Source organism: Balaenoptera ricei, chromosome 1 (genome assembly GCF_028023285.1).
Source record: "Balaenoptera ricei isolate mBalRic1 chromosome 1, mBalRic1.hap2, whole genome shotgun sequence".
In the NCBI taxonomy this organism is placed as follows: Eukaryota; Metazoa; Chordata; class Mammalia; order Artiodactyla; family Balaenopteridae; genus Balaenoptera; species Balaenoptera ricei.
This window is the reverse complement of record NC_082639.1, coordinates 101,570,087-101,595,279: the sequence shown is the minus strand read 5'-3', so window position 1 is coordinate 101,595,279 and position 25,193 is coordinate 101,570,087. Positions and strand designations below refer to the sequence as shown.

General features: G+C 46.8%; 1 protein-coding gene across 3 annotated transcripts in view; it reads left to right on the top strand.

Moving 5' to 3' along the window:
• The window catches only part of TSPAN2 (tetraspanin 2), a 41,487-nt gene that overhangs the window by 5,401 nt on the left and 10,893 nt on the right, over nucleotides 1-25,193 (top strand). For 2 of the 3 annotated variants that reach the window (XM_059901214.1, XM_059901232.1), the window contains exons 2-6: nucleotides 10,123-10,225; nucleotides 18,640-18,737; nucleotides 20,293-20,367; nucleotides 21,663-21,761; nucleotides 22,987-23,058. In XM_059901214.1, the coding sequence (XP_059757197.1) occupies nucleotides 10,123-10,225; nucleotides 18,640-18,737; nucleotides 20,293-20,367; nucleotides 21,663-21,761; nucleotides 22,987-23,058 (447 nt within the window). The remainder of the gene's footprint in view (nucleotides 1-10,122; nucleotides 10,226-18,639; nucleotides 18,738-20,292; nucleotides 20,368-21,662; nucleotides 21,762-22,986; nucleotides 23,059-25,193) is intronic. The other variant, XM_059901223.1, reaches the window with a different exon arrangement.

The following is a 25,193-nucleotide window of genomic DNA, read 5'->3' as shown; positions in this document are numbered from 1 at the left end:
AACAGAACCTAGCGCTGGAGCTGTTTGTTTGTTCCCCGCCCTGCTTCTGTGCTGCCGAGAGGAGGCCAGTGGGTAGAAATAGGAAAACCTTTGGTGATCAGTGCCTCTCAAACTTTAATGTGAATACAAATCACCTGGGAATCTTGTTCCAATATATATTCTGATTTGGTAGGTCTGCATTTCTAAGAAGCCCTGCTGGTCCAGGGAACACACTTTGAGAAGCACCGGTTTAGACATGGCCTTAAGGGGTCAAAGATCCACTGGTGGCTCTCATTTCTGAATGGGGCAGGGAGTGCCCTTCCTTTTGGCCTGCTCACCTGGCTTCCTTGTGTCAGTTCTCTTAATTCCATTTACCACTTTACCGTTATTCTTCTAAGACTTTTCTTTTACATTGAGACTTGTTGGTTTCTACAATCACCAGGAGGCCACCTGTCCATTGCCCATTATGCTTCACCGTGTTATTCCAGAATATGTAGTACCTTTGGGTCTCCAATCATGTGTGACAAAAGAGAACATAACTTCCATCCCCCACCTTAACACTGATAGTTAATATCACAACAGGGCTGTTCTCCTAAAGCAAGTGACACTATACTAACCATCATGTCATGCTTGCAAAGGAATTAAGGAGAAGGAATTGAGAAAGAGACCTATAAGATGGGACGACCAGATGGGCTGAGAGCACATGATACAGACAAATAGGGGTTACCTTGGCTTGCTTTTTTCATCCTCTTTGGATTTAATTAGGGACAAAAATAACATTCATATGATGCTTTGGTTTAAAAATGCTCTTACATACGTTATCCCATTTGATCATGAATCACAACAATCCCATGAAATAATGTAATCCCCGTTTTACAGATGTGAAAGCCGAAAGGCAGGCACAGTATGTCTGGGATCAAAGAGTTAGGGAGGAGCAAAGCCAAGATTCACACCCTGGTCTTCTGATTTTAAACCCTGTGTTCTTTTCATTGTACACATTTATGAGGGCACATGGAATAGAAGGTATAATAAATGCTACTGGCTTAGAAAACGTGAAGTTTATGGCCGGGGAGATTATATCCAGTGTTGGATTGTCTTGATGCGTTCCAGAAATGCAGGTGCAAAGAGGTGCATAACGCTCTGGCATGTGGGAGAAAGAAGAGAAAGGTTGTGAACACCCCTGATCAGTTTAAGGCAGAGGAAAAGCAAGATGGGAATTGAGAAAGGGTATGTATCAAGAGACAGTATTTAAAATTAATTTCAGTAGCAAAAACTTGAAGAAGAATATTAAGCATTATATAAATGGAAGATACGTGCTGGCTGCTTTCCCATGCACATTTTGTATATTAACTTCCTTAATCCTCACAATGACCTTCTGAAATAGCAGCTATTGTCACCCCTAGTTTATATATAAGGAAACAGAGGTGCAGAGAGTTTAAGAGCCTTTTCCGAGGCCTCAGAGCTGGCCAGTGGCAGAGCTGGGTTTCTGTGCGTGGCCCCAGAAACTGTCCTCTTAACCACTCCAAGTCTACAGACTGACAAGAAGAGAAGATTGAAGCTGTGATAAGCATGTGAATTCCAGACCTGCACTCTCCAATATGGCGGCTGTGTTACTAAACACATGTGGCTTTTCACATTTAAATTAATCTATATTAAAAGGCATTTAATATTCCGCTTCTAAGTTGCACCAGCCACGTCTCAAGTGCTCAGTGACCATGGGTGGCTAGTGGCTGCAGTATTAGACAGCACAGACAGAGAACATTTATATTTACATCACTGGAGAAAGTCCTTTTGGATAGCTCTAGCCTAAATATAGTTATTCTTTCTCTCATAAGTCATCTTTTCCTGTTTTTCTCTTATTGGGTCTTATAAAAACTAAAACTAAAGGGGGGGGTGCTTCCCTGGTGGCGCAGTGGTTGAGAATCTGCCTGCCAATGCAGGGGACACGGGTTCGAGCCCTGGTCTGGGAAGATCCCACGTGCCGCGGAGCAACTAGGCCCGTGAGCCACAACTACTGAGCCTGCGCGTCTGGAGCCTGTGCTCCGCAACAAGAGAGGCCGCGATAGTGAGAGGCCCGCGCACCGCGATGAAGAGTGGCCCCCGCTCGCCGCAACTAGAGAAAGCCCTAGCACAGAAACGAAGACCCAACACAGCCAAAAATAAATAAATTAATTAATTAATTAAAGAGAGAGGGGGAACATAGTTTCTGGAAAGCGGAACCGACATACCTAGTATAGAGGTTTAGAAACTCAAGGGAATCCCAGCTGTCATGGCAAAAGTGTAGTGCTAAAATAAAAATCAGTAGAGGAAGGCAGCAGAGGACTAAGTCATTAGAATCATGGCCATGTTGTTTCCTATCTTGAGTAGGATTAAGTTTTCAGTTTGAATATAACATTAGTGAGTCTACCACCATAATAACAATAAGTGCTGGACAATCACAGTTCTGAGTGGTTCTAAGTGTGTAAGGTGAACTCATTTAATCTCTTAGGGAGGCACCATTATTACCCCCACGTTGCAGCTGAGGAAGCTGAAGGTTAGTGAGGTTAAGGGACTTGCCCGAGATCACAGGACTAGTAAGTGGCAGAGCCTGATTCAAACCTGGGATGCCTAGAACCCCCGTTTTTATCTGCTACAACTCCTCAACAATGCAGCGTATACACCTGGATTGTTTTTGTTACTGTCCTGTCCAAGAGCATCATTATTCAGTCTGAGTACTCAGAAGAGGTAAAATTTTCTACAAGAGCAGTTGGGGAATGTTCCAAAGTGTGTGCCAAGCCCTGCCCTCCCCATTGTAATGGTGACTGGGAAAGAGTCAGCTTATAAACTAGGGCAAGGGAATTAGTTGGGCAGGGACAACAGAGCCCCCCAGTGGGGCAGGGTCGGGGCCTGGAAGCTGCTGCCACTCATCCAGGAAGCCCACGTGGTCTCCCTGTACCTGTCTAGTCCCCTGTAAGTGGCCCAGTGCTGCCTGCCTCCCTGACCCCAAATGATTTCTGGTCAATTTGCTGGTAAGAAAAATTCTCTCTAGAATACAAGACTTTCAGGATTCCATTCAAGCTAACTTTTTAATAAACAAAGTGTTTTGGCTTGTTCCAATCTATCCTGAGTTTTACCTGAAACATTTTTTTCTCCCATTGTCTGTCTGTAACAACTAAAACCGGGTGAAGATCATTATTATTGATTGATATTCAAAAATCCTGTTTATCTGCTCAAGAGTAGTTCTCTCAAACTACCTTGAAAAATATTAGGCTGTAAAATAAATATTGTTTAATATTCCATCTTTGCTTATGTAAAAGCTCAATATAGCTGAGATGTCATAGAAGTCAGGGTAGCCCTCAAAGGAGTGTTTACTCAGAGGGCAAGCCTGGGAGAAGAGCCAGCTGGATGCTGCAAGGAGGTGGTTCAGAGATCATAGAAAAGACCATTATTGTCCTCCTGGAGCTCATTCCCCAGGTCAGGTGAGACAGACACTGGCTTTAAATCACTTTGATAACTTGGTGGATTGGATTTTACTTTAGTTGTATTTGATCTTCATTTGATAAAGCTGTTTGCTCACTGGAATCATTAGCCAGTAGTCTGTGGCATTTGTTTTACTGTATGAAGAAAACTATACAGCCATCATCTTTCTCCTAATTCTTACTGATCTCTCCTCTCCTTTTCCCTGTATTCTTTTAGAAAAAGGCATTGTGTACAACCACTGAATAAATACATACACTTTCCATATCTATATTTATCTGCTTTATCATTCAGAGCAAGCCTTTCATCCTGGCTCAGTTTCCTTCCCTTGAGCTTAGTATCCCCCCAGCACTTTTGTACTACCCCCCCCCCACCCCCCAGCAATGTCAATTGATCCACACAAGTTAACTATAACAACCTAAACAAACAGCAGAAGGTATAGTTAGGACAAATATGTAGCCCGATTATCTTTCTGGAGATGCATAGAACACTCCTGCTCTATTGTGGTTTGAATTGCAGAAGCCGTCCATTAGTGCAGAGAATTAAGCATTGATTTTTAAAATATATCCTTACCTGAAGGAAGTCTTTCAGGAATTTCTTAGCATGAGCTTGTTCTTATGAAATTGTTGTGAGGAAAATAATAGGGGAAATCAGAAACACTGGCATCTAACCAGTGCGTTTCCAGACTGACAGCCATGCGTTTCCAACCTAGCAACCATCTCATCATGTGCTGCCATAGTCCTGCCTCCCAATTCCACCTCACCTGGTCCTGATGTTGAGGCAAGGACAGCGAGCTTCCTCAGAGGTGGTTTCACCTGGATGTCATATGGCATTTGGCTCTCGTATTTCTTCTGACAAAATCCTTGATTTTGAGAAAGTGCCATCTCAATCCTTGCCTCGCTTTCGCTGCATAATCGGATGAAAATCTTGGGAGCTGGCTTACCTCTTTGAGAAAATTAGTATCATCTTCTAGAGCAAATGTGCTTACGACTTTTGCCTGCTAAAAGGATGAAACTCCCATTACCCTTATGGTATCATAATGTGATTTGCGATCAGATCAAGAATTGTGAGTGTTCATTACATGATTCCATCTAGTTTTGTTTTGTTTTTCTGTGGGAAAGTGTTTTGCTGAGTATATTCAACAGTGTATTCACACAGTGCCATCTGAGGTGTCTGCACAGTGTTTCCCAGGTGCAGATGAATTTGAAATCAGTACTTTGGGAAGTATTCCCTTGGAGGGCTGTGAAGGAGTTTGTTCACAATTGCTTCTATCAGCCTGTCTTAGGTCAAGTCGCCATAAAAAAAAAAATACTATAGATTGGGTGGCTTAAACAACAGGAATTTATTTCTCACAGTTCTGGAGCCTGGAGATCAAGGTATCAACTAATTCAGTTCCTGGTGAAAGCTTTCTTCCTGGCTTGCAGACAGCTGCCTTCTCCCCGTGTCCTACATGGCAGAAAGCACTCTCTGGTGTCTCTTATGAGGGAATCCCATCATGGGAACCCCACCCTCATGACCGCATCTAATCCTAATCACCGCCCAAAGGCCCCACCTTGAAATGCCATCACATTGAGGGTTAGGGCTTCAACGCATGAATTGTGGCAGGGAACACAATTCAGTCAACAGCACAGCCTAAATTGTACCTTTGTGAAGGCCCTCCATTCATTCATTTAACAGATGTCTGTTGGGAGCTGGCTGTGCAAGGCAGAGGGGTAGGTGCTTGGGACACAGCAGTATAGACCCTGTCCCTGCCCTCACATAGCTCAGGACTTAATTTTTCTTTTTTAGTTACAGAAATATTTAAACAGAAGTGGTTATATGAGACATGGAGGAAGATACATACGTAGGCTAGGGTAGGCTTCGCAGAGGAAGTGACATGAGAGCTGACAGCTGTGAGTGGGTGTGAGCCAGGTGGAGGGGGAGCAGAGGAGAACTTTGTAAGCTAAGGAAATAGCAAGAGCAGGGTCCCCAAGTGGGAGAAGGAACTGAAACTGTGCGGCTAGAGCCTCTGAGGATAACTAACTGGGTCTCCTATCTAGGGAAAAGCACATGAGCTGCCTGAGAACATCCCTAAGTGATGCTTTTTACCCAGAAAGGGAGCTTTCTGGTGGGTTTAGTCATCAGATAGCAGAGTAGCACGTATTTGCTCTTTGTGATCAGGGTGGGCTACCTTCTGCTGGAGGCAAGGGTTGGGGTGGGGGGAGCTGAGGACCCAGGCCTGGGGAGTGATCTTCGCATTTTTGTATCTCAGCATTCACCTCCCTCCAATTTGGTGCCTTCCTAAGAACCACGTTTGTGATTCATGAAAAAAAAATTTTTTAAGTAAAAGAATATGTCCTCAAGATAGAACATTTCATCAGCAGTCCCAGGAAAGTAGAAATAAATTCAGCACAATAAAATTGAAATCCAATAACAAGCTTTGCTTCATGTTAAATGACTTGTTTCTGGCAGATAGGCATTACTTAAAGGAAACTTTTTGTTCATCCACTTTGCTTTAAAAGTTTTCCAGTTGGGTCTGTAGTCCCCTTTTCTGCTGCTTTAGTTTTAGAACACACACAGTCTTCTCCATGGACGTATGCTTACAGTTTGCAGCTTTGTCCTGCAGACTCTCTGGAATATGGTTAGCTGCTGAAATGACTTGTCCATGAAAATGCATAATGTAATTGTACCGGGTAATCCCCGATCTAATGTCATTGTCTGTTCCTTTCACTTCTATCTTCTTTTTCTATTTTACTTCTCTCTTCTTTATAAATAGTGTACACACTTTTGCCCTCAAAATCCTGTTGCATCACATTCTCTGAGTGCTTAACGCACAATTGGTGCGCAGGAGAGAAATGGTGACGCAAAGAATGATGACATCTGGAGTCTTCTCAGGGGCTGCTTCTCTGACCTGCATTGTTAGAGTCCCTCTTGGGCCACAGAGGCGGGATCAGTTTCTCCACTAGCCCCTGATATCCTTTGGAGAAGGAACTGGATCTTCCTTATCTATGAATCCTTGCCTCCTGGCTCACGACAGATGCTCAACAAATGTTTATTAAATGATTAATATCAAAGCCCTACTCATGCTGTTGTATGAAAAAGTCCATCCCTGGAAAAACAGTATTTCTAATGGTAATTGTTCCAAAGGCATGGGGATTGGTACTAGTCGCGAATGCAGAGTAGCCCTCAGCAAAGTTCTTTGGTTGGTAGAGTGGATCCATCATGGTCCTCGCCGATCACCGCGTCCAGCCCCTAACATACCCCCTCTGGCCTTCAACCACTCAGGTCATTACCTTTGGCTTCTCATCGTGTCTGGCATCAGGCAGCACTCGTCCCCATCAGAATGAGGGCTCCCACCTCCCCTCTCCTCAAGGCCCTGCCATGGACTTTCCACAATGGTAGCAAGCTTAGTACAAGCTGTGAGCCATGTGCCCTAACTCCTGTTTCAAGCCCCAGACTCTGACCTTCCCCAGATTCCTCTCTCTCCCCGGCACAGTGTTCCACGAAAGGAAGCGCAGCCCTTACCCACACTGTTCCCTCTGCCTGGCGTTCACTCCTCCCTCCAGTCCCTCGCTGCTCCGACACTTCTAACTCATTCTTCAAGCTGTAAGTCAAAATGGAACATCTTCTGCTGCACACTGGTCATCACGCTTTGCTCTAATCCCTGGGCAGTGAAGCAGTTCCGCGGAGCACACTTCCTGCGTCCTGTGGCATTTATTAGTTTACGGGATTATCTTCCATGTCAGACTTTTCATGTCTTTTTCATCGTTGCTTCCCTAATGCTTAACGCAGTACCCAGTCAGGACCATAGTTACCTCCTCCGTGAAAGGGAGGAAGGAAAGCAGATGAGGACGGGCAGGGGCACGAGAAGGAAAGCAACATGAAGGGGCGGCCTCTCCATCCTTATTTGTTCTCATGTTGGCTGCAGTGCTGAGGTGCAACCAGAGGTACAGTGTTGTATCTGAACGCAAAGGAGGGGCTGAGAATGGGGGCATGGGGTGGGGTTGGGGGGTTGGTCTAGTAGGGTTAAAATTTAGCACTGGAGGCTACTCAGTGAGACTTCTCTTCCCGGGTATGGGATGCACAGAGCAATGGGCCTTACTGACACCAGACTTGCTCTCTTTGCCCCTGACCGGACTGGACTTGGTGTGAATTTTTTTCAAGCAGTTTCAGGTGTGTGATAGAGCAACCCAAGTCCAGCGAACACAGAGTATTTCAAGAGTCTTGAAAGAACAGTGAATTAAAAAGGACCAAAGGACTTCATTGTCTCTGTTGATGCCACTTTCCAAATCGGTGTTGGCTGTCATCGGGCGCAGCCTCGGGCTTGACCCGGCCCGCGCCCACAGTATTCCTGATCCGGCGGCACGCTGGGAGGATTCCCTCCGCAGTGACGACATTCAGCTACACCACGGTTTCCTTGACCCGGGAGGAAAGCCTGGGTTTGGGCTGGGGGGTGTGGATAAGCAGGCGCAGATTTTTCCTCATTGCCCCTTGGCTTTAAAAGGCAACCTCTCTTCTAATTTTCCATTATGCATCAAACACATCTGTGCCAGAAATGGACACATGTATTCCGTCTGGGAGGATGATCCCAGACAGCTATAAATTAGAGCTTGTGTACAGAGATGCCAAAAATGTGGCCTCGTGATAGGGTGTCCCTGGGACCAGTCACCTCCTCCACAGTCTGCTCGGTGGTTACAGGCCTTGGCCTGACGCCTCCGTCAACAGATTTTTGCTTTGTACTTGGAAACTCTTTCCACCGAGTTGCTGCAGAGGCGGGGTAGGCAGGGCTGCCTGTGAGGCTTTGCTGGGCACATCTGTCCCAGGCAGCCCCTAGCGCTCCGAGGATGGGGCTTTCCCAAGGGCATCAGAAAACGGCAATGACCTCACAATGACCTCTTCCCTGCACCAGAAACAGCAATGACCTCAAAGCTGATTTCCTCTCAAACTAAAGCACAGCCCAAGAAAACTCTCCCCATTTTTTTTCTGGACTGATCAGTTAAACTACCGTATCACACTTTTAAACTTACAAGAGTAATACCTGCTTCATGCACAAAACTTAGAAAGTATAGTGAAAAGAGAAAAGTCACCTGTAATTTTACCTTTCAAAGAAAAGTATCGTTAATGTTTTAACATGACTTCTTTGAATATTTTTCCATGCCTTGCTACCCTTTTAAAAAATGCAAAAATCTTTTAAAGCTGGTTGAACCCAGTTCCTTTAGCTGTTCCTCACATTATCTAATTAGTGCTTTCCTCTATGTCCTGGAAACTTTTAGTTGTTCCACCTTAGAGAGTCCAGCTGGTAGAACTCTGCCCCTCCAATTCCTCCCGTAGCAGTCATGCCGCTCTTCTGAAGAAGCCGGCCACGGAGGGAATGGGCCTTGGGGAGATGCAGGGTGAAGAAAGACAAAGTCCTCATATATATTCAGACAGATAGCCCCAGCCCTTTACAAATAGCCCACAGACAGAAGGATCTTGTATAAACAGGCCTCTGGCCTGACCCCGACTTTGACAGCATTTTTCCTTATTAAACCTCTACTTCTCTGACTTGTGTGCTTGTCTCCCTTTTGCCAGCATCTGGGTCTGCTCTTCCCTGCTGGGGCAGGGGCAGCCTCTAAACTGTTGGTCTGGGGATGGGTTAGGGGAGCCCAACACTAACTGGGTGGGTTGGCAGAACCAGGAGGCTCTTTTTACATCTCTGCTCACTTGTGGTGCCTTGAGTCCAGAAGGTGCCAGTGAACATCTGTTGATTGATACAATGAAATTCGAGATGGGTGTTTGTGGAGAGAGAGGAGACCGTGGCTGGAGCATGCTGGCGGGCCTTTGTGACAGTCCTGCGAAGGAAAGGCTTCCAGCTCAGGTGCAGAGCCGCACAGAAGCCCTCAGAGTGGCGGGGAAGAAGAGGGCAATGAGTCTACCAGCCGCCAGCCTGCCCAACCGCTGCCTGCGTCGGCCACTCAGCCTCTCCCTGAGCCACACAGCACGCAGACCAGGCTTTTTCAGAAAATTACTTTTTCCTGTCTTGCTTTCCATGGAAACCCAAAATAGCAACCAAAAAAAAAAAAAAGAAAAAAAGAAACAAAACAACCCCGGCCAGTTTCCCTCACTGCCTGCAAAACCATACCCAGGCAGTGCGGTGCAGTGACAGTGGCAGCCTGGGGGTTAGGACGGCTTCTAGACGCCTCTAAAACGGCTTTCTAACTGGGCACTGCACACTCAGGAGGTGTGGGCGGGTTCTGAGGTTGGCGTGTTTTCTTCCCATTTAAAGCAGTGGGTTTCCCCCGGTCTTGGAGTTCATCTTGCTCTTGGTGACCTCTCACTGTGGTGTTGGTGAGGAAATCCCAAGTGCCCAGCAGGGGACAATAGGGCAGGAACCAGATACCTTCCCGGGGGGCTGTTGTGGGAATACCCTTTTTGAGACGCCTCCTGGGCTGTGCTGTGTATGCCCCATAACCGCGGGGCAGCCTGACAGAATGGGAGAAACTCTGGGCTTGCAGTCAGGAAACCCCAGTTTTAATATCACATCAGGGACCTGGGGTGGGCTGGGGGCTTTGAGCACATCATTCCACTCCTATTATAAGAAGCGTGAAGAGGAGACGGGCTGGTTTCTTAGGGGCCCCCCCTCCAACCCTCAGATTCTGTGGCCTCAGGCCTCCCAGGTCCTGCACACACTTTCCCCTCCCTTGTAAATGCAGGCTGTTTACCTTTCAGTTGGCAGGGTCGGCTGTCATTGCTTTTGGACTGTGGTTTCGGTTTGGAGGCACCATGAAGGATTTCTCATCGGAGGACAGTTCCCCAGAGTACTTCTACATGGGTGAGTGACTTCAGCTCTCGTCCACCTTAGCTGGGGCTGCCCCGGCTTCGAGTGGAACCTGCACCTGGACTTCTGGGACGGGGGATGGAGGGAGAGAAAGGAGGCAAACGTGAGCCCCAGATGCCCACCTGGCCCTGGGGTAGGGATGTGTGGTCTGAGAGGAGAGGGCCCTACCACCCCTACCCTGCCCACCCCACACATGGTTCATCCCTCTGCTTCTAAAAGCAAGGAAGACCAGGTGGGACTGAACTGTTGTGCTTCTTTCAGCCACTTCCAGAAAAGAAGCCCAGCATGTAACCACAATCCATTTCCAAAGAATTGGAAAAGCCCCTTTGCCCCCCTGAGTGAAGTGGGTACACCACAAAGTCAGTTATTCACTCATCCATCTGGGGTGACAGGGGACCCCTGCCCAGTCAGGGTCTGGTTTTGTGTATTTGTGATCTTGTATTTTAAATTGTCTAGGAGAGACACATAGTTCAAAATGAAGAGAGACATCTCAAGATGTGGAGGGGTCAGTCTCAGTCCCTCCATGACTAGGGACTGCAGAGGGGAGAGAGAAGGGGGAGAGGAGGGGGGTGGGGAGAGGAGGGAGGGGCGGAGGGAGGGCTGCCATGGAGAGAGGCCTCAGTGTGGGAGGAGTAATAGCCGTCTCCCTCCAACTGTGGGAAAGGGGTGAGGGGTGGGGGGCTGACGTAGCCTCCAATTCTGAGGCCATGTGCTAAGTAGGGGATGAGAAACTCGTGTGTAACCAAGTGCTGACTTAGTGGTATTTGCAGTTGGTGCATCAGGGGTCATTCTAAACTGGTGAGGCAAGAAGGATTTGAGTTAGGTTTGAAAGATCAACCATAATCAAGAGAGAAAAGGAAGAATAGGGACTGCAGAGGTTTGGGGCACAAGGTGTGTCTATAGGATAGTGATTAGCAAGCCTAGGCTGGGCAGAGGACTCTTACAAGAATGTAAAGGATGTGGGCATGGTAGGAATTAAGATTAGAAAAGTTGGGGAGGGACGGAGGACAAGTATAGAGGGCCTTGAATGTCAGGGCTAGTTAGTTTAATAAACAATAGAAGGATAATTTAGGGTTTGGGGGAGGGTACAACCTACACTGCATTTTAAAGAGATTATTCTGGAATGAGAGGGGAGGACAGAAAAAGACCATGCTAGATTATTGATATAGTCAGGCCTGAAGAAATAAGGGCATAACCCATGGTGGTTGCAGTAGGAATTGTAAAGAAAAGGACAGAAAGACAAGAAACTTTATTAAGCATTATTAAATATTATTATTAAACATCGTTGAACTCAGGGACAGAAGGAATCAAAACAAAAAAGATATCAATGATAGACAGAGTCAAGCCTAGAAGTCACAACTCATGGTTTTCAGATGGAAACCTGAGTTATGGAGGTAAGGGACCCTGCTCGGTTAGAGAGAGGGGCGGGTATGTGGAAGGAAAGATGGAAGCCAGTCTGGGGGGCAGCCTCTGTCTGTGTTGCTCCAGAAACAAAGCACTGATAGCAATTTCACAGGTGTAGATTTGGGTCCAACATAAGAAAAGCTTTCTAATGACTTGGTAAATCAAAGAAGCTGAGCAGACTTCTACAGATGAAAGTGATCCCTCTGATACCTTGCTATTTAACCAAAAATCAGAATGGAGCGTTTATCAGTACAGGAGATTCCTACATTGAATAGGAGAGTGAACTAGGTCTGTACAGACATTCCTGATCCTATTTCCTAATCTAAACTAAAGCAATATGAACAGCCCAAGATGCAAGAAATGTCATATATTTATGGACATATCGGTCAGGACTCTTTTAATTGCAAATCACAGAAACTTGACTCAAACTGTCTTGAGCAAAACAGAACTTTCTCGACTCACATAACTGAAAAGTCAGGATTAGTTCTCATCTCAGGGACACAAGTGATGCGATTGGAATCCAGTCTGTAGCCACCTCTTAGCTCCGCTTTCCTGTGGCTCCAGTTTGGGGCAGGTTCCCCCTAGATGAGATAAAACGTCCACCCACAGCTCCAGGCGCCATCTCCTGGGTAACCTCAGCAACAGTACACTCTTCTTTCATTCCAACTGATCCAGCCAAAGTCCTGGGTCTCACTGTCACCGGCAATCTTGGGTCCAGTGGCCGTTCCCACACCAGTCATCATGGCCAGCTGCTTGGGACAGGCTTGTTGGCTGAAGCCCGGGCTTCACACCTGCCTTGGAGCTGAGGCGAGTCAGCCCTCTCAGACCACATGGACTGAGAGTGGAGGGGGTTCTTTGTCTAATAGAAAAGAAAAGGAAGTGAACTCTGGGCGGGGGAAAACAACAGCCCTCACAGCAGGGCCTGAAACCTTCCCGCTTGTTCTTGGCGGCCTGGGGGCGTGGGCGTGGGTCTGCCCACCCTTGGCTCTTCTTCCTCCCCTCTCTGAGTCACCCTGGAGTGGCTGGTGGTGAGAATGCTCACGGTCAGTGCTTGAAGTCCAGAGAAGTGGATTATCATAGAGTCTTAGCACTAGACAGAATAAGGAAACTGAGGACCAGGGGTTGAAGCAGAGGAGGAGGGGTGCTGACAGCCAGCCGTGGTTTTCCAGCCCTTCAGGGTGGGGCTCAGCCTGCACCCCAGGTCTGCCAACGCCCAGGCCTGTGCTTGTTCTGTTTGTTTCCCTGTGCTGTCTCTCTGGAGAGTGCCAACAAGAAAAAGTCCTTGTGAAGTCAGGAACATTTTCTCCACTTTAAATATTTCTTATAATATAAATAGAAAGAGCAATATACATGTTTACAGAAATTGATGTTTCTTTCCTCAATAAGTAATTTTCCAAATAGGAAAGACACCAGTTCTCTAGCAATAAAACGAGAAGAAAAGTACACCAGGATGCCATTTTATGGACTTGCATAGCCAACAGTGTGAGGTAACAGGACTTTAAAGAAGAAGCAGGCCCAGTTTTTGGAAAATCTCACTTCATGTCACAGGGTACTGTGCACTGATCTGTGTGTTTTCCTTTTCAGAATAGGTTCCAGAGCAATCAGCCCATTAAACTCTTATCACCCCATTGTTAAAGAGCCCTGGAGAATAGGCTTGGCCCATTGAAGCACTCTTAAAGAAATACCACCTCTCCCTGAGAGGGACCTCAGGAAGGCACGTGGTCTAGCTCCCTGCTTCTGGGCAGATGACTGCCGCCTCTAGGGGGATGCTTTCCTCTCTGGGACCCTTGGGTCTTTCTCCTTGGTGATGGAGAGAAAGTCCCTTCTTATAATAAAGATCTGGAGGTGACTTCACAGCCAGGGGCCAGCGTGGAGAGGATCCAGCTGTGAGGGGAGCTGGAAATGAGGCCAGGGAGCCAGAGTAGTCAGACCGACTGCGCCTGCCGCCTCTTCTCAAGGACCTCTGAGTTCAGGTCGAGACCTGGAGGCTGACCCAGGCTGTTGTGTCCACTGGCTGCTATCGTGGAGAAAGGAGAGTCTGGCAAGAGTGGAGCTGGCAGCAAGAAAGGCTGGGTGACTTGGTGTTTCCCAGACCCTTTCCACATTAGTCTCCTTCAGTGAACTCTTGGGAGAAGGCCCCAGTGTCTTCCAGGTTCCACCAATATGCCCCTCTGCTTTCCTGTTACAACTTGTCTCTGGTGCTGCCCCTTAGGGGTACAGGCAGCACAGGGGTCTTCTTTCCAGGAGGCAGAGAGAGGCGCGATCCCCTCGGCCCTCAGAAAGCTGGAGCATGTGAAGTCATGTCTGTGAGCAGGGGACAGAGGACGTCATCAGGCTTCTCCACGATGGAGAAGGGGCTGCCCACACAGACTGCGGCCACTCACTCTCCGGGATCGCAGGCTGCCTGTGGCTGTCCCTCCCTGTGAATCCACAGCCGCAGAGCCCGGCTTTGATGGTGGCTGGACGTTATGTGTGAGGAAAGCATTCCAGTGCTGAGTGCTGAGGGGCTGGCTTGACTTTTTAAAAACTCTGACTCACTCTGGTAATATTTTTTTTACTTCTCAATTTTTAGTTGTACCTGAGATTCATAGTAGTTGCAGAACAGACACGTGCCATAGCTTACATTGTTGAGACAATTTCTCCAAAGCATTTTTACAAGAACTTAAGAGATAATTATTGCCATATTGCACATAACAAAACTGAGGAATAAGAGGACTTACCTAAAGGCGCAGTTGACAGGCCTGGATTTCTAGCTCCCACCAATGTGGTTTGAAGGGAAACCCCAGAAATCATCAATGATAGATCCCTCGGGCACTTTTCTGAAGGAAGAAGGAAAAGAACCCTCCTGCCATTTGTAAATTGCAAAATTCACAGATTTCTAGCTAAGAAAATCACATTTCTTCTGAGCTCCTACTGAAAGTGCAGCATAGGAGTGAGGGTGTGCACTTTGGAATAGAACCCCGGGTTCAGTTCCAGTTTCCCCCCTCACTAGCTGTGCAATCTTTAGTAAATTACTTCTCCATGTCTCAGATTCCTAATCTGTGAAATATGAATACCACTTCTACATACCTCATAGGGTTGATGTGTGAGATGATTTAACCTATGAACGTGCTTGAGTGCAGTACCTGCTGTGTTGCAAGCCCTCAATAAATGTCAGCTGCTATTATAGCAGTGAGGGCAGGCTGAGGAAGGAGCCAGCCTGTGGGAGGCACGATGATGTGGGAGAGTAAGAGAGGGGAAGATAAAAGAGTGGTTTAGATGCCATGTAGTTAGGGTGAGACACCAACTGGTAGCACTGAGGCTTCCAGGTGGCAGGTTCCTGAGATAATGCCTGTCTAGGGCAAAGGACAGATGCTGCACAGAGCAGCTGAGGCACTGGGAATGGTGGTGGTTACTCATTGTTGAATGATTCCATGACTGATGTATGTTAAGCTCCTAGAACAGCACTCAATAACTAACAGCTGCTGTTATTTAGCGAGGACCCTAGTCCTTACCTTCCCCCTAAACTAAGTCCCATCCAATATTCTAAATACATATATTATTATGTGCGTCCAGGGCAAGCAGGGAGGGAGGGGAAGTTGCACAGAGGCAGAGAAAAATATTTTCAGATGAAAAACGGTCATTAGGCGGGTATGTAAAATCATCTGCAGCCAAAAAGCCACTGAAATTGATGAACGTGTCACTATCCAGTCCTTAAAAGGGGAGCCATTTAAAAATGAGTTGATGCAGACAAGGCTTTTAGGATGTCACTGTCTCCTTTCTGTGTTAACTGAAATGATAATTCTAGCTTCAAAAGAAGGATCGGAAACCAGAGACAAGTGATGGAATCGTCAGGATATTGGTGGTAGCATGTCACCTGGAGATCACTGGCATTGCAAGGCCCAGCTACTAATGCTAAAAATGCAATATCAAAGTGTTTTCTCTTTTTCAAATCAAGGGAAATAGGACTCAAAAAGCACATGGGATTGGGAAATAGGTCATACACTTGTCACAAAGCTGCCTCGGGAGCGAGAGGGCTCTACAGAAACCATCTTGGAATTAAAATGTGACTGCCAATTAAATGTATTCATTCAACAACTATGTTTTGAGGGCCAGATCAAAAAAAAAAAAGGATAAGGTATGCTTGGAAGCTACAAGTGGCCTTGTGGTGTGCAGAGTATTACAACCAGATTTGGAACTGAAATCAGCAGGCCCAAGAAATTTGCCGTGTGTAGAATTTCTTCTGATTTTCCCATCAGCTCCAACCAGCAGTGTTCATCTTGTATTGAACTGAGTCCTGTGGCCACACGTGCACATGGAGATCTGCTGGGGAGAGGCCTCAGGAATCGGAGCCCCTGGGGCAGTTTTCTGGGTGTTTGCTGTGAGCTCCGGAATTCTGATAGCCTAAGAATGGAATATTGTACCAATAAGTGAATTTTCTTGGGGAGCTCTTATTTCAGAAGGGCAAGGGGCTGAGTTAGCTTGTTCATGTGGGGAGCAGGTCTGTCCTCCTCAGACCCCGGTGCCTCTGTCACCGTACCCCAGCCTCCTCAGAAGCAGCCCCCTCTCCTAGACTCCACACTCTCAGGAGGCTTTCCCCGCGGTGTGCAGCCATGCCCTCATCTACCTGACTTGGGAGAGCCCAGCCCTCTGGTGGCTTCTCGGATGCTTGTTGGGATGTATCCCCAGCATGTATCCCTAAGCAAAGATGGGCAACAGTAGACAGCCAGTCCAGAACTTCAGATTTAGTTTGCTCTCTCTTTATCCTCTTATCCAACAAACACTAACTGAGAATTCTGTCTTGTTCCTAGCATATTCTAGGTAGGGTGAATAAGGTTTGTTTAAGGACCTAACATCTATTGAGAGAGACATAGATGAGAACCCACAGAGGTACAAAGTGGAAAAGAGTAGGCTGGGTCACATCATAGTGAATTCCTATGTGGCTGGAGTGTAGGATGGATAAGGGTCCCAGTGGGTCCGTCTCTAGTGACTCCAAGCAGAATCTGTAGACTGTATCGTGTAGCAGTGAAGAGGCAATGAACCTTGTAAGTAGGAAATCAATACAGTAAGGTGGCCCACCCAGGAGACATTCTGTGAGGGAACTGCTCCAGTGGGTGGGAATCGGGGCTCGAGGCCTGTGTGTCCAGCCTGGAGCCCTCTTGCCGCTCTGAGCCCCATTAGTAAAATAGAAATGCGTATAATACTTGCCTTACTTAGTGGCGCTGTTTTGAGGAGCCAAAGAGATGATGGAAATAAAAGAGCTTTGAAAAGTAAAGAAAAATGTTAAAACAATAAGGTATTTCGACAGTGGGACCAACAATAGTATTATTTTTAATATGGTATCATTTCTCTCATTACCACCTCCATTCCCCATGAAATTATTTTTTTAGAGAAAAGGAAAAGGGAGGAAGTGGCTGAGCCTGCCTATCGGGAAATAAATAAATACCCATCTCAGGACCTCGGAAGAGCAGGGCTTCCCGGACCCTGAAAAGGGCCCTGAGAGCAGCCTGGCTGGTGCAGGGAGCAGAACAGCCCAGCCTGTCTGTCAGGGAACAGAGAGGTCTGCCCACAAACCCCTGTCAGCAGCGAGAGGGGCCCCCGGAGGCGCCGTGCAGGCCAGCCTCAGGGTTGCCCCACAGAGGTGGGACGCCAGCTCCCCACCCTCTCATGAATGGGAGTGGTTCCCAGGTGACTCATGTGAATAAAATGCAGAAAATAAAGTTGAGGTGATTGGCATTATTCTAAGCAAGTCGAGTGCCAGGCCCCATATTGTGTTCTAACTTATCTCAGGATCAGAAAAGGAAGTAAGAAACTGGCTTGCCTTTATTTCTCTCAGAACAAGGCATCTCTGCCCTTTTCCTTCTCTGTGGAACAGCTGTTCCTGTGGCTTGACTTCAGAACTAAGTGAAACGACCACCCGAATTAAGGCCGCCATTATTGTTGGAGAGGCAGGATGGGATAGTGGTGATAAGCTGGCTTTAGAGGCAGACGGGTATTTTTATCCCAGCTCTGTGACCTTGGGCAAGTCACTTAACCTTTGGGGGCCCAGTTTCTCTGTCTAAAAAAATGGAGATAATAATAGTACCTGCTTCATGAAGATTAAATTAATAAATCTGTGCTAGGTGCTTAGAACAGTGCCTGGAGAAAATAAGCCCTTAAAATAAATGTAGCTAATATTATATTAATAAGAATATTACTTGGTGCATATTACCTTATCACCTCCCCTCACTGGCTATTTTCTTGTAACACTTACCACCTTGCGTGCATCCAGTATATATGGTACTGCCCTCTAAAGTTTATCATTCACACAAAACCTTATTGTCTTATCGCTGTGTCCTCCGCCCCTCTCCTTGACTAAAAGCTCCCCTCTTCCATTCCACCCCCTCCCTGCTTCTCCATCTGAGCCTGGGCAGATCAACGGCCCCCCTCCCCTCCCAGACCCTTTGTCCTCAGGGCCTCTCATGAGATGGGGACAGCCACTAATTCCAGAGTGCCACGAGGGCCACGGGCTCCTAGGACGGTAGGGGTTCACGTCCCAGCTCTGGCACTGGCTCCTCACCGCCCCTGGACCCACTGTCATCAATCTCTGTGAATGGTATTAACGCCCACTTTACAGGGGTGGCCGAGATCTGGCAGGTGAAGTGCCTGGCACGTAGGAGGCACTTGCAGATGACCAAGAGCGTAAGCTGGGGGACAGAGGCGATTTCCGATCCTCGCTGGTTGCATGAGCCTGAGCGGCTTCCTTCACCTCTGTACGCATGGGCTTTCTTTGTTCCCTGGGGATTACAGCGCCCCCCCCCCCCCCCCACCTCTCAGGATCCTTGTGCAGGATGTATGAAGTCAGGGGTATGAAGCTCTCAGCCAGAAGCGTTCCACAAGGGGTTACCTTTATCGTATTAACAACTGAAGGCCCTGCCGGGCCGGACGCCTGGGGCAGTGGCGGCAGAGGCTGGGCTGGCAGCACTGGTGCGGGGGAGAGGGCCGATCCCGAGCAGTCAGCATCTTCTCTGGCCTCTTCCCCCCAGGGCTGTACGTGCTGGTTGGAGCGGGGGCCCTGATGATGGCCGTGGGCTTCTTCGGGTGCTGTGGAGCCACGCGGGAGTCCCAGTGCGTTCTCGGATCTGTAAGTGGGGCGAGGTGGGGAGGGGCTTGGCCTGAAGGGAGCTGGACGTGCTCTTTGTCCCTACCTCTGTGGGAAATGTGAAAAAATAAAAAAAATAGGTCATTAGTGTGAAGATGTTCTGGGAGAAAAAGTGCCTAATAATATTTCACAGTGAGTGAGGCAGCTTCAAGATTCCCAGAGTCAGGGAAGTACCGTTATCTATAAGAAAAGTACTGCTGTTTGAGATCAGCAATTTAAACAAACATATCTCTTGTGGTTTATTTTAAGCCTGTGTAGTTTAGCAGCCTCTGGTTTTTAAAAAAAAAAAATGAAATAATTTCCGTTAACTGCTCTACATCCAGTGCCGGTGTGACCTGAGAAAGAAGAGGAGCAGGAAGAAAGTTGTTGCGTTTCTGCATGAGGAGGAATGGCAGTTTTATTAGGCAGCCTCTCCTTACTCATTGCAACCTTTGGTGTTTGAACTGTGGCTGCTTCTCCTGATCTCTCTCTCTTTTTTTTTAATAAACTTATTTATTGATTGATTGATTTTTGGGTATGTTGGGTCTTCGTTTCTGTGCGAGGGCTTTCTCTAGTTGCGTCGAGCGGGGGCCACTCTTCATCGCGGTGCGCGGGCCTCTCGCTGTCGCGGCCTCTCTTGTTGCGGAGCACAGGCTCCAGACGCACAGGCTCAGTAATTGTGGCTCACGGGCCCAGTTGCTCCGCGGCATGTGGGATCTTCCCAGACCAGGGCTCGAACCCGCGTCCCCTGCATTGGCAGACAGATTCTCAACCACCGCGCCACCAGGGAAGCCCTTCTCCTGATCTCTTGCCGTGTGAGGTTTCTAACTCATTCCCTCAGTTCTCTATTCTTTCTCTTTCCCCTGTTGCTGAGCATCTCAGGTCTTGTTTATCACTGAACTTAGTTTAATCAGAGCAGACCCCGAGATTGGAACAGAAATCTGTCCAAAAGGACACCCTTCACCTCCACTTCCACCTCCTCAGGGAAGCCATCCAGACCACGCAGTCTCAGGTCACCCCCTCCCCACACCCAGCCCCACCAGCCACCCTCTATCTTCTGGTCTTATTTTATGTCTTTATAGAATCTCTTGTTCATCAAGTAGTCACTGAACATATGGGTGCCGGGCACCGTTCTAGGTTGTGGGGTTTCTACATCACTCTCTGAAATTAACTTACTCTTTTATTGCTTACTCATTTATCATGTCCTCCTCTCTCTAACTCTTTTATTGCTTACTCATTTATCATGTCCTCCTCTCTCTACTATAAGGTCCCTGAGAGCAGAGGCACTGAGATCTTATCTTATTCACCACTGTATACCCAGCACCAAGGACAGTACCTGGCACAGAGCAAATGCTCAATAAACAATTGCTGAATGAATTAATGAGTGAATGAATGTATGAACAAACTACAAATGAACTGAGGGGCCAAATGCTTCCTGCTAGATCTGTTCAAACTAATAACCTTGCCTAGTGTTTTTCAAAAGGAACTAGAGTCAAAGAGGTTAAGTAAACTGAAAAGGTGCTGAATTAATGAAGTTAGTATTTTCTCTCCTCTACAGTTTTTTACCTGCCTATTGGTGATATTTGCTGCTGAAATAACCACTGGAGTATTTGCTTTTATAGGCAAGGATGTAGTAAGTAAATATTACTTATAATTGTTTTTTAACGATGGTTAAAGTGCTCTCTTTATGGCAAAGGACATGAGAATATTGGTACCCACAGTGATATTCCAAAGCCAAATAACCCCCACAATAATCATTTATGCAGAACTTTTTAACCTAGGAGTGTGGTGTGGACTTTAGCATATGTGTGTATGTGTGTGTGTGCATATAGGTGCACACATATTTCTGGGGAGATAGTTCATAGCTTTCATTAGATATATAGAGGGGCCTATGTTTTTTTGTAACAAAAGGATCTCTCTGATTTAAGATGATCCCGTTTGGAATGTGGGAGGAGTTAGACTGCAGATATGAGAAAGAAGGATGGGGACGAACACGCATTCTCATCCCTTGTTAGCCTGTCCTTTGCCCTTAGGGTTTGGCCTGGGCAGAGGCCAGGTCATCCTCAAAGGCTATAGCCAGCCTCCTGGGTGCCAGTGAAGCCAGTTTGTTAAGATTTTTGCTCAAACAATAGGTGAGCAGAATAGGTTATCAGGAGAATCCACAGAGGAAGGGGCCTTTTTAGGTGTAAACATGCAGTGGGGAAGAGAGGAGCGAAATGGAAAAGGAGGAAGAATGGAATCTTAAGTTTACTGTATTTTACATAAATTCATGTGCCATCAATATTATGCTTATGAACTTATTTTAGATTTTAAAAACGGTAAACATGTAGAATAAGTAAATGTCACCTCCTCTGGAATTTTTCTAAAGTAGCTGGTTATATTTGTAGGTTAGAGGAATTGGATCCTATGACTTCTTGAGAGCCTATGGATTTGGGGATCACGTGCAATTATACTAGGAAAAGCGTTCTCTACGTTTTCTATCATATTTGAATGCTGAAACAGTTTTCCTTGGTCGTGAACACCTTTTAAACCATGTCATGAAAAGACTTGAGTACTTGTAACCAATAGAGTCCCAAGAATGCATAGGTTTCTACCCTGGCTGTGCACCAAAATCACCTGGCTGGGACCCAGGAATCTGGGGTTCAGCTGTTGCTGATGTCCATTCAAGGCTGAGAACCTCCACTCTAAGAAATCTTTCTAGTCTATGAAAATTATTCTTGGTTAATCTATCCTTCCATCTTCAGAAGCATCTTAGAAACTCCAGAATCTATAATCTGTTCCATATAGGCAGAATTACCCTTAAATCCAGATAAACATATGGAAAGGCCATATTTTTGAAGGGTAGGGAAGAGGGACTTTTTCTTGATGAAAGGAGAACGTTTGAAACTTCTCACTCATGTCCTCTTGTTTTCCTGGTATTTTTCTCAGGCTATACGACATGTTCAGACCATGTATGAAGAAGCTTATAACGATTACCTTAGAGACAGGGAAAAGGGAAATGGGACTCTCATCACCTTCCACTCAACAGTAAGTGACTTTACTTCTTCCTTAAAATTGAATCTTCTAAAGATTATACATGAGCCAGGTTCTCTGTAATCACCTATTTAAAAATAAAAATAAATTGAGTGAAGCCAGGCAACAGCACTATATGTCTGCCTTCGTAGGAGCCATGGTTTGCATTATGTGTAGAACCTAGAAGAGAAAGAGTCGACAGGAGGAAGTCAGGACACGCACCCAAAGAGACAAAAGAGCACACACAAACAAGAACATCGAGAAAGCCGCCCAAGTAAATATCAGGTTCTCTCAAGAGTGGCCTTGTGGTGTAACAGAAACAACTGTGACCTTCAAGTCAGAAAAGCTTATCTCTAGCTGCAGCTGTGCCATGGAACAGCTTGGTGACCTGGAGCAAGTTCCTTGCCTTCCTGATCCTCACTCAGCCCCCTCAGTTGTAAAATGAAGGGGCATATGAGACGGGCACGCACCTTTTCTCCCGGGACATCCTGTGAGAACGTGCTGTCAGTGCAGTGTTCTCAGCTACAAGCAGTTAATCAAGGAAGGCTCCCCGGGGGAGATGGGCCAGGCCAGTGTCGTCCTGATTTCTCAACCACTGTGATATGGAGAAGTAGCTATGAACTCCTGGCCAGGTGTTTTCAGGTAGCCCAGTTCTTGTCTGTCACAGGTCTGTCCTGGAAGGTGCCAACCATTTATCCTGTTCAGCTTCAGCTGCCCCAGGGACATCAGACAGCACACAGGTTCCTTTGTCTTTGAAGGGTAGCCCTAAGGCAGGACACCTGTTGGCTGGCCAGTATTCAAGCCCCAGTCTTTTAGCCCCTGGGGTTTACTGTGGCCACTTCTCCTGTCCGTCCCAGGCTCTCCTCAGTTAATGAGCCTTTCCTGAAGCTCATAAAACTTTAGCTACTCAGCAAGGCTGAGAGAAAGAGTCTAAAGACCCAACTCCTGTCTAAAAAAACAGCAGTTTACACAGACACTGTCAGCTAGCTTCTTGCCTTGTTTGGATTGCCTTCAGTCACATCCTGTCATAAAACTTGGACAGATTTGGTGAAGTCGTTTCTTGCTTTGCTAGCATGACTATGTGACTCTTCATACCGTCTCCAGAATGGCCACTGGGTTGTAGTGTCAGACCTCAGAGCTGTTTTGCGGCCTCAGCACACCCAGTCCTTAGCAGTGATACCCAGACTTGTAGCTGCAGCTTCTCCCTCCTTGTCCTAAAATCTCTTTTCTGACTCTCTAGTTTCAGTGCTGTGGAAAAGAAAGCTCTGAACAGGTCCAACCCACCTGCCCAAAGGAGCTCCTAGGACACAAGGTAATCTTCTCTACCAGGTTCCTGTCCTGCCTGTGGTGTTAAGATGGTTCTTGCCCTCGGGGTGGAGGGGTGATTCTGGGAGGCCCTCTGCCAGTGGCTTCTAGCCTCAGCTTTATTCTATGTAGAATAAGTGAAGCAATGATGAGTCCCAGTCTCCTGGTACCCTGGGGAATAATGGTGTGCTGACTTGCCAGTAATGATGCAAATGCAGTGGCATTAATTAAGTTCACCAGGGCCAGAAGTGTGCACCCTAAGGATGTTGCCCCGTACCCTTCCATGGGTGTCATCGCACTGATAAATGCTTCCTTTATTAAGTGCTGCATGGCAGGCAGTATGCCAGGTTCTGGAAACTCTAAGGTGAAAAACACATGGTCCCTGCTTCAGTGGCCTCACAGACTAGTCAAGGGAGCTGATGCTCGGCAGAGCACAGTATCTGTACAGAACACAGTGGAGTCAGGAAAGCTTGCAGAGGATGGATCCTTGAGCCGAGTTTTGACAAAGGAAGGTCATTCCAGGCCCAGAAAGCAGCAAGAAGAGAAGCATGAAATTCCAGGACTGAAGGAGAATAGGGAGTCCAGAGGGAATGGTGAGGGACATTTTTGAAAAGGCAGGCAATGGCATGGTTTTATACCTGGACGTTTAGAGAAGCCGTTGCACTTAGCAGAGGATTAACATAATCCGTTTTGCATTGTAGAAAGAGCACTCAGGCTGCTGGGTGTGACTGGTAGAACAGAAGGCTGGAGGCCAATGGAGGGAGGCCACTTAGGTGGCACTTATGTTTTTCCTGGTAAGAGAGGATGAGGAGCTAGAGCAAGTCACATACCGTGGGGAGGGAGAGGAAGCGACAGATTCAGAGACGTCCAGGGGTAGAATCAACAGGCACAGGTGACTGACTGGGTGTGAGTGGGGAGTGAAAGGGAGGAAGCTAAGACTTCAGATGCCTGCTTGGCTACAGAGAAGGAGAGGCTGAGTGTGTAGGAAGGAAAGGAGATAAGTGACAGCACAGCCTTCCTGAGGAGATGAGAGAATAAGATCCAGAGCCAGTAAAGGGGTTGACTTTCAACAGAGAAGGGCACTTCTTTGGCTGTAATGAGAGAGAGGGAAGTAAGAAGCAGTGTGCCTTTCTCATCTGCATGCTCGCTGCCTACAGCAGTACCTGGCACCGGATGAATGGAGTGTGTAAGTTTATAGGTACAGGTGAGGAAGGTTGGAAGAATTTCTACGGCTTGACTCCAATAAGTAAGGGAGCCACTATCTAGAGCAGTGGTTCTCAACTTTTACCAGAATGTATTGTAATTATTTTTGTGAGTCTGTGTCCTTCTCTAAACTATGAGCTCCCTGAGGGCAAAAGTAACCATGTCTTATTTTCTCCATATCCACCATGCCATTCTGGTGACTAATGCAAGGCAGATGCTCAAGAAATGTTTGTTGAATGAATGAATGATGAATGAATGAAGTATGACAGGAGATGTGAGGATAGCAGTAAGAGTTTCATACTGCTTAGGTGGGTATCAGAGAGAGCTGACCATTGACAAGTAAAAGGACCTGGGCAGCCTAAGGACAAAATTGGGTCGAGAGAATACCTCTGTATTTAAGAGAACCAAATAGAAGTTGGAGAAACTAATTGCAATTACAAGTGATCTGTTCTGCCCCCTGTCCAATATTCCTCCATCCATGAAGGTTCTTTGGACCTACACTGCACAGGTCTCTATGGGACACAGATGAAAGAATAGGGCCACCCAGCACAGCCGCCATAGAAGAGAACAGTCCTCCAGCCCCCAACACTTGGCTTTCCTTTGTTAAATTTGAACCTATACAGACTTTATAGCTTCTTACTAGGTGATGCCTACCTTGCATAGTAAATTGGACCAAGTATGTAGAAAGTCTTTTAAACTATAAATAACAATCCAAAAGCAAGGGGCTATTATTTTGGGGATATTTTACTTTTTTTTTATTTGCTGAAAGTAAGAAGAGGCCCCCAATTTTTAATGCCTCAGATCCCAGAATAGCTTCATCCAGCCAGGTTTCAGGGCTTTGAAGCAGCCATTGGCCTAAATAGGAAAATTCCACCAAAAGGAGAGTATTATCATTTTTCCCCCAACAACATTTTTGCTTTAAAGTTAGCAAAGTGATAT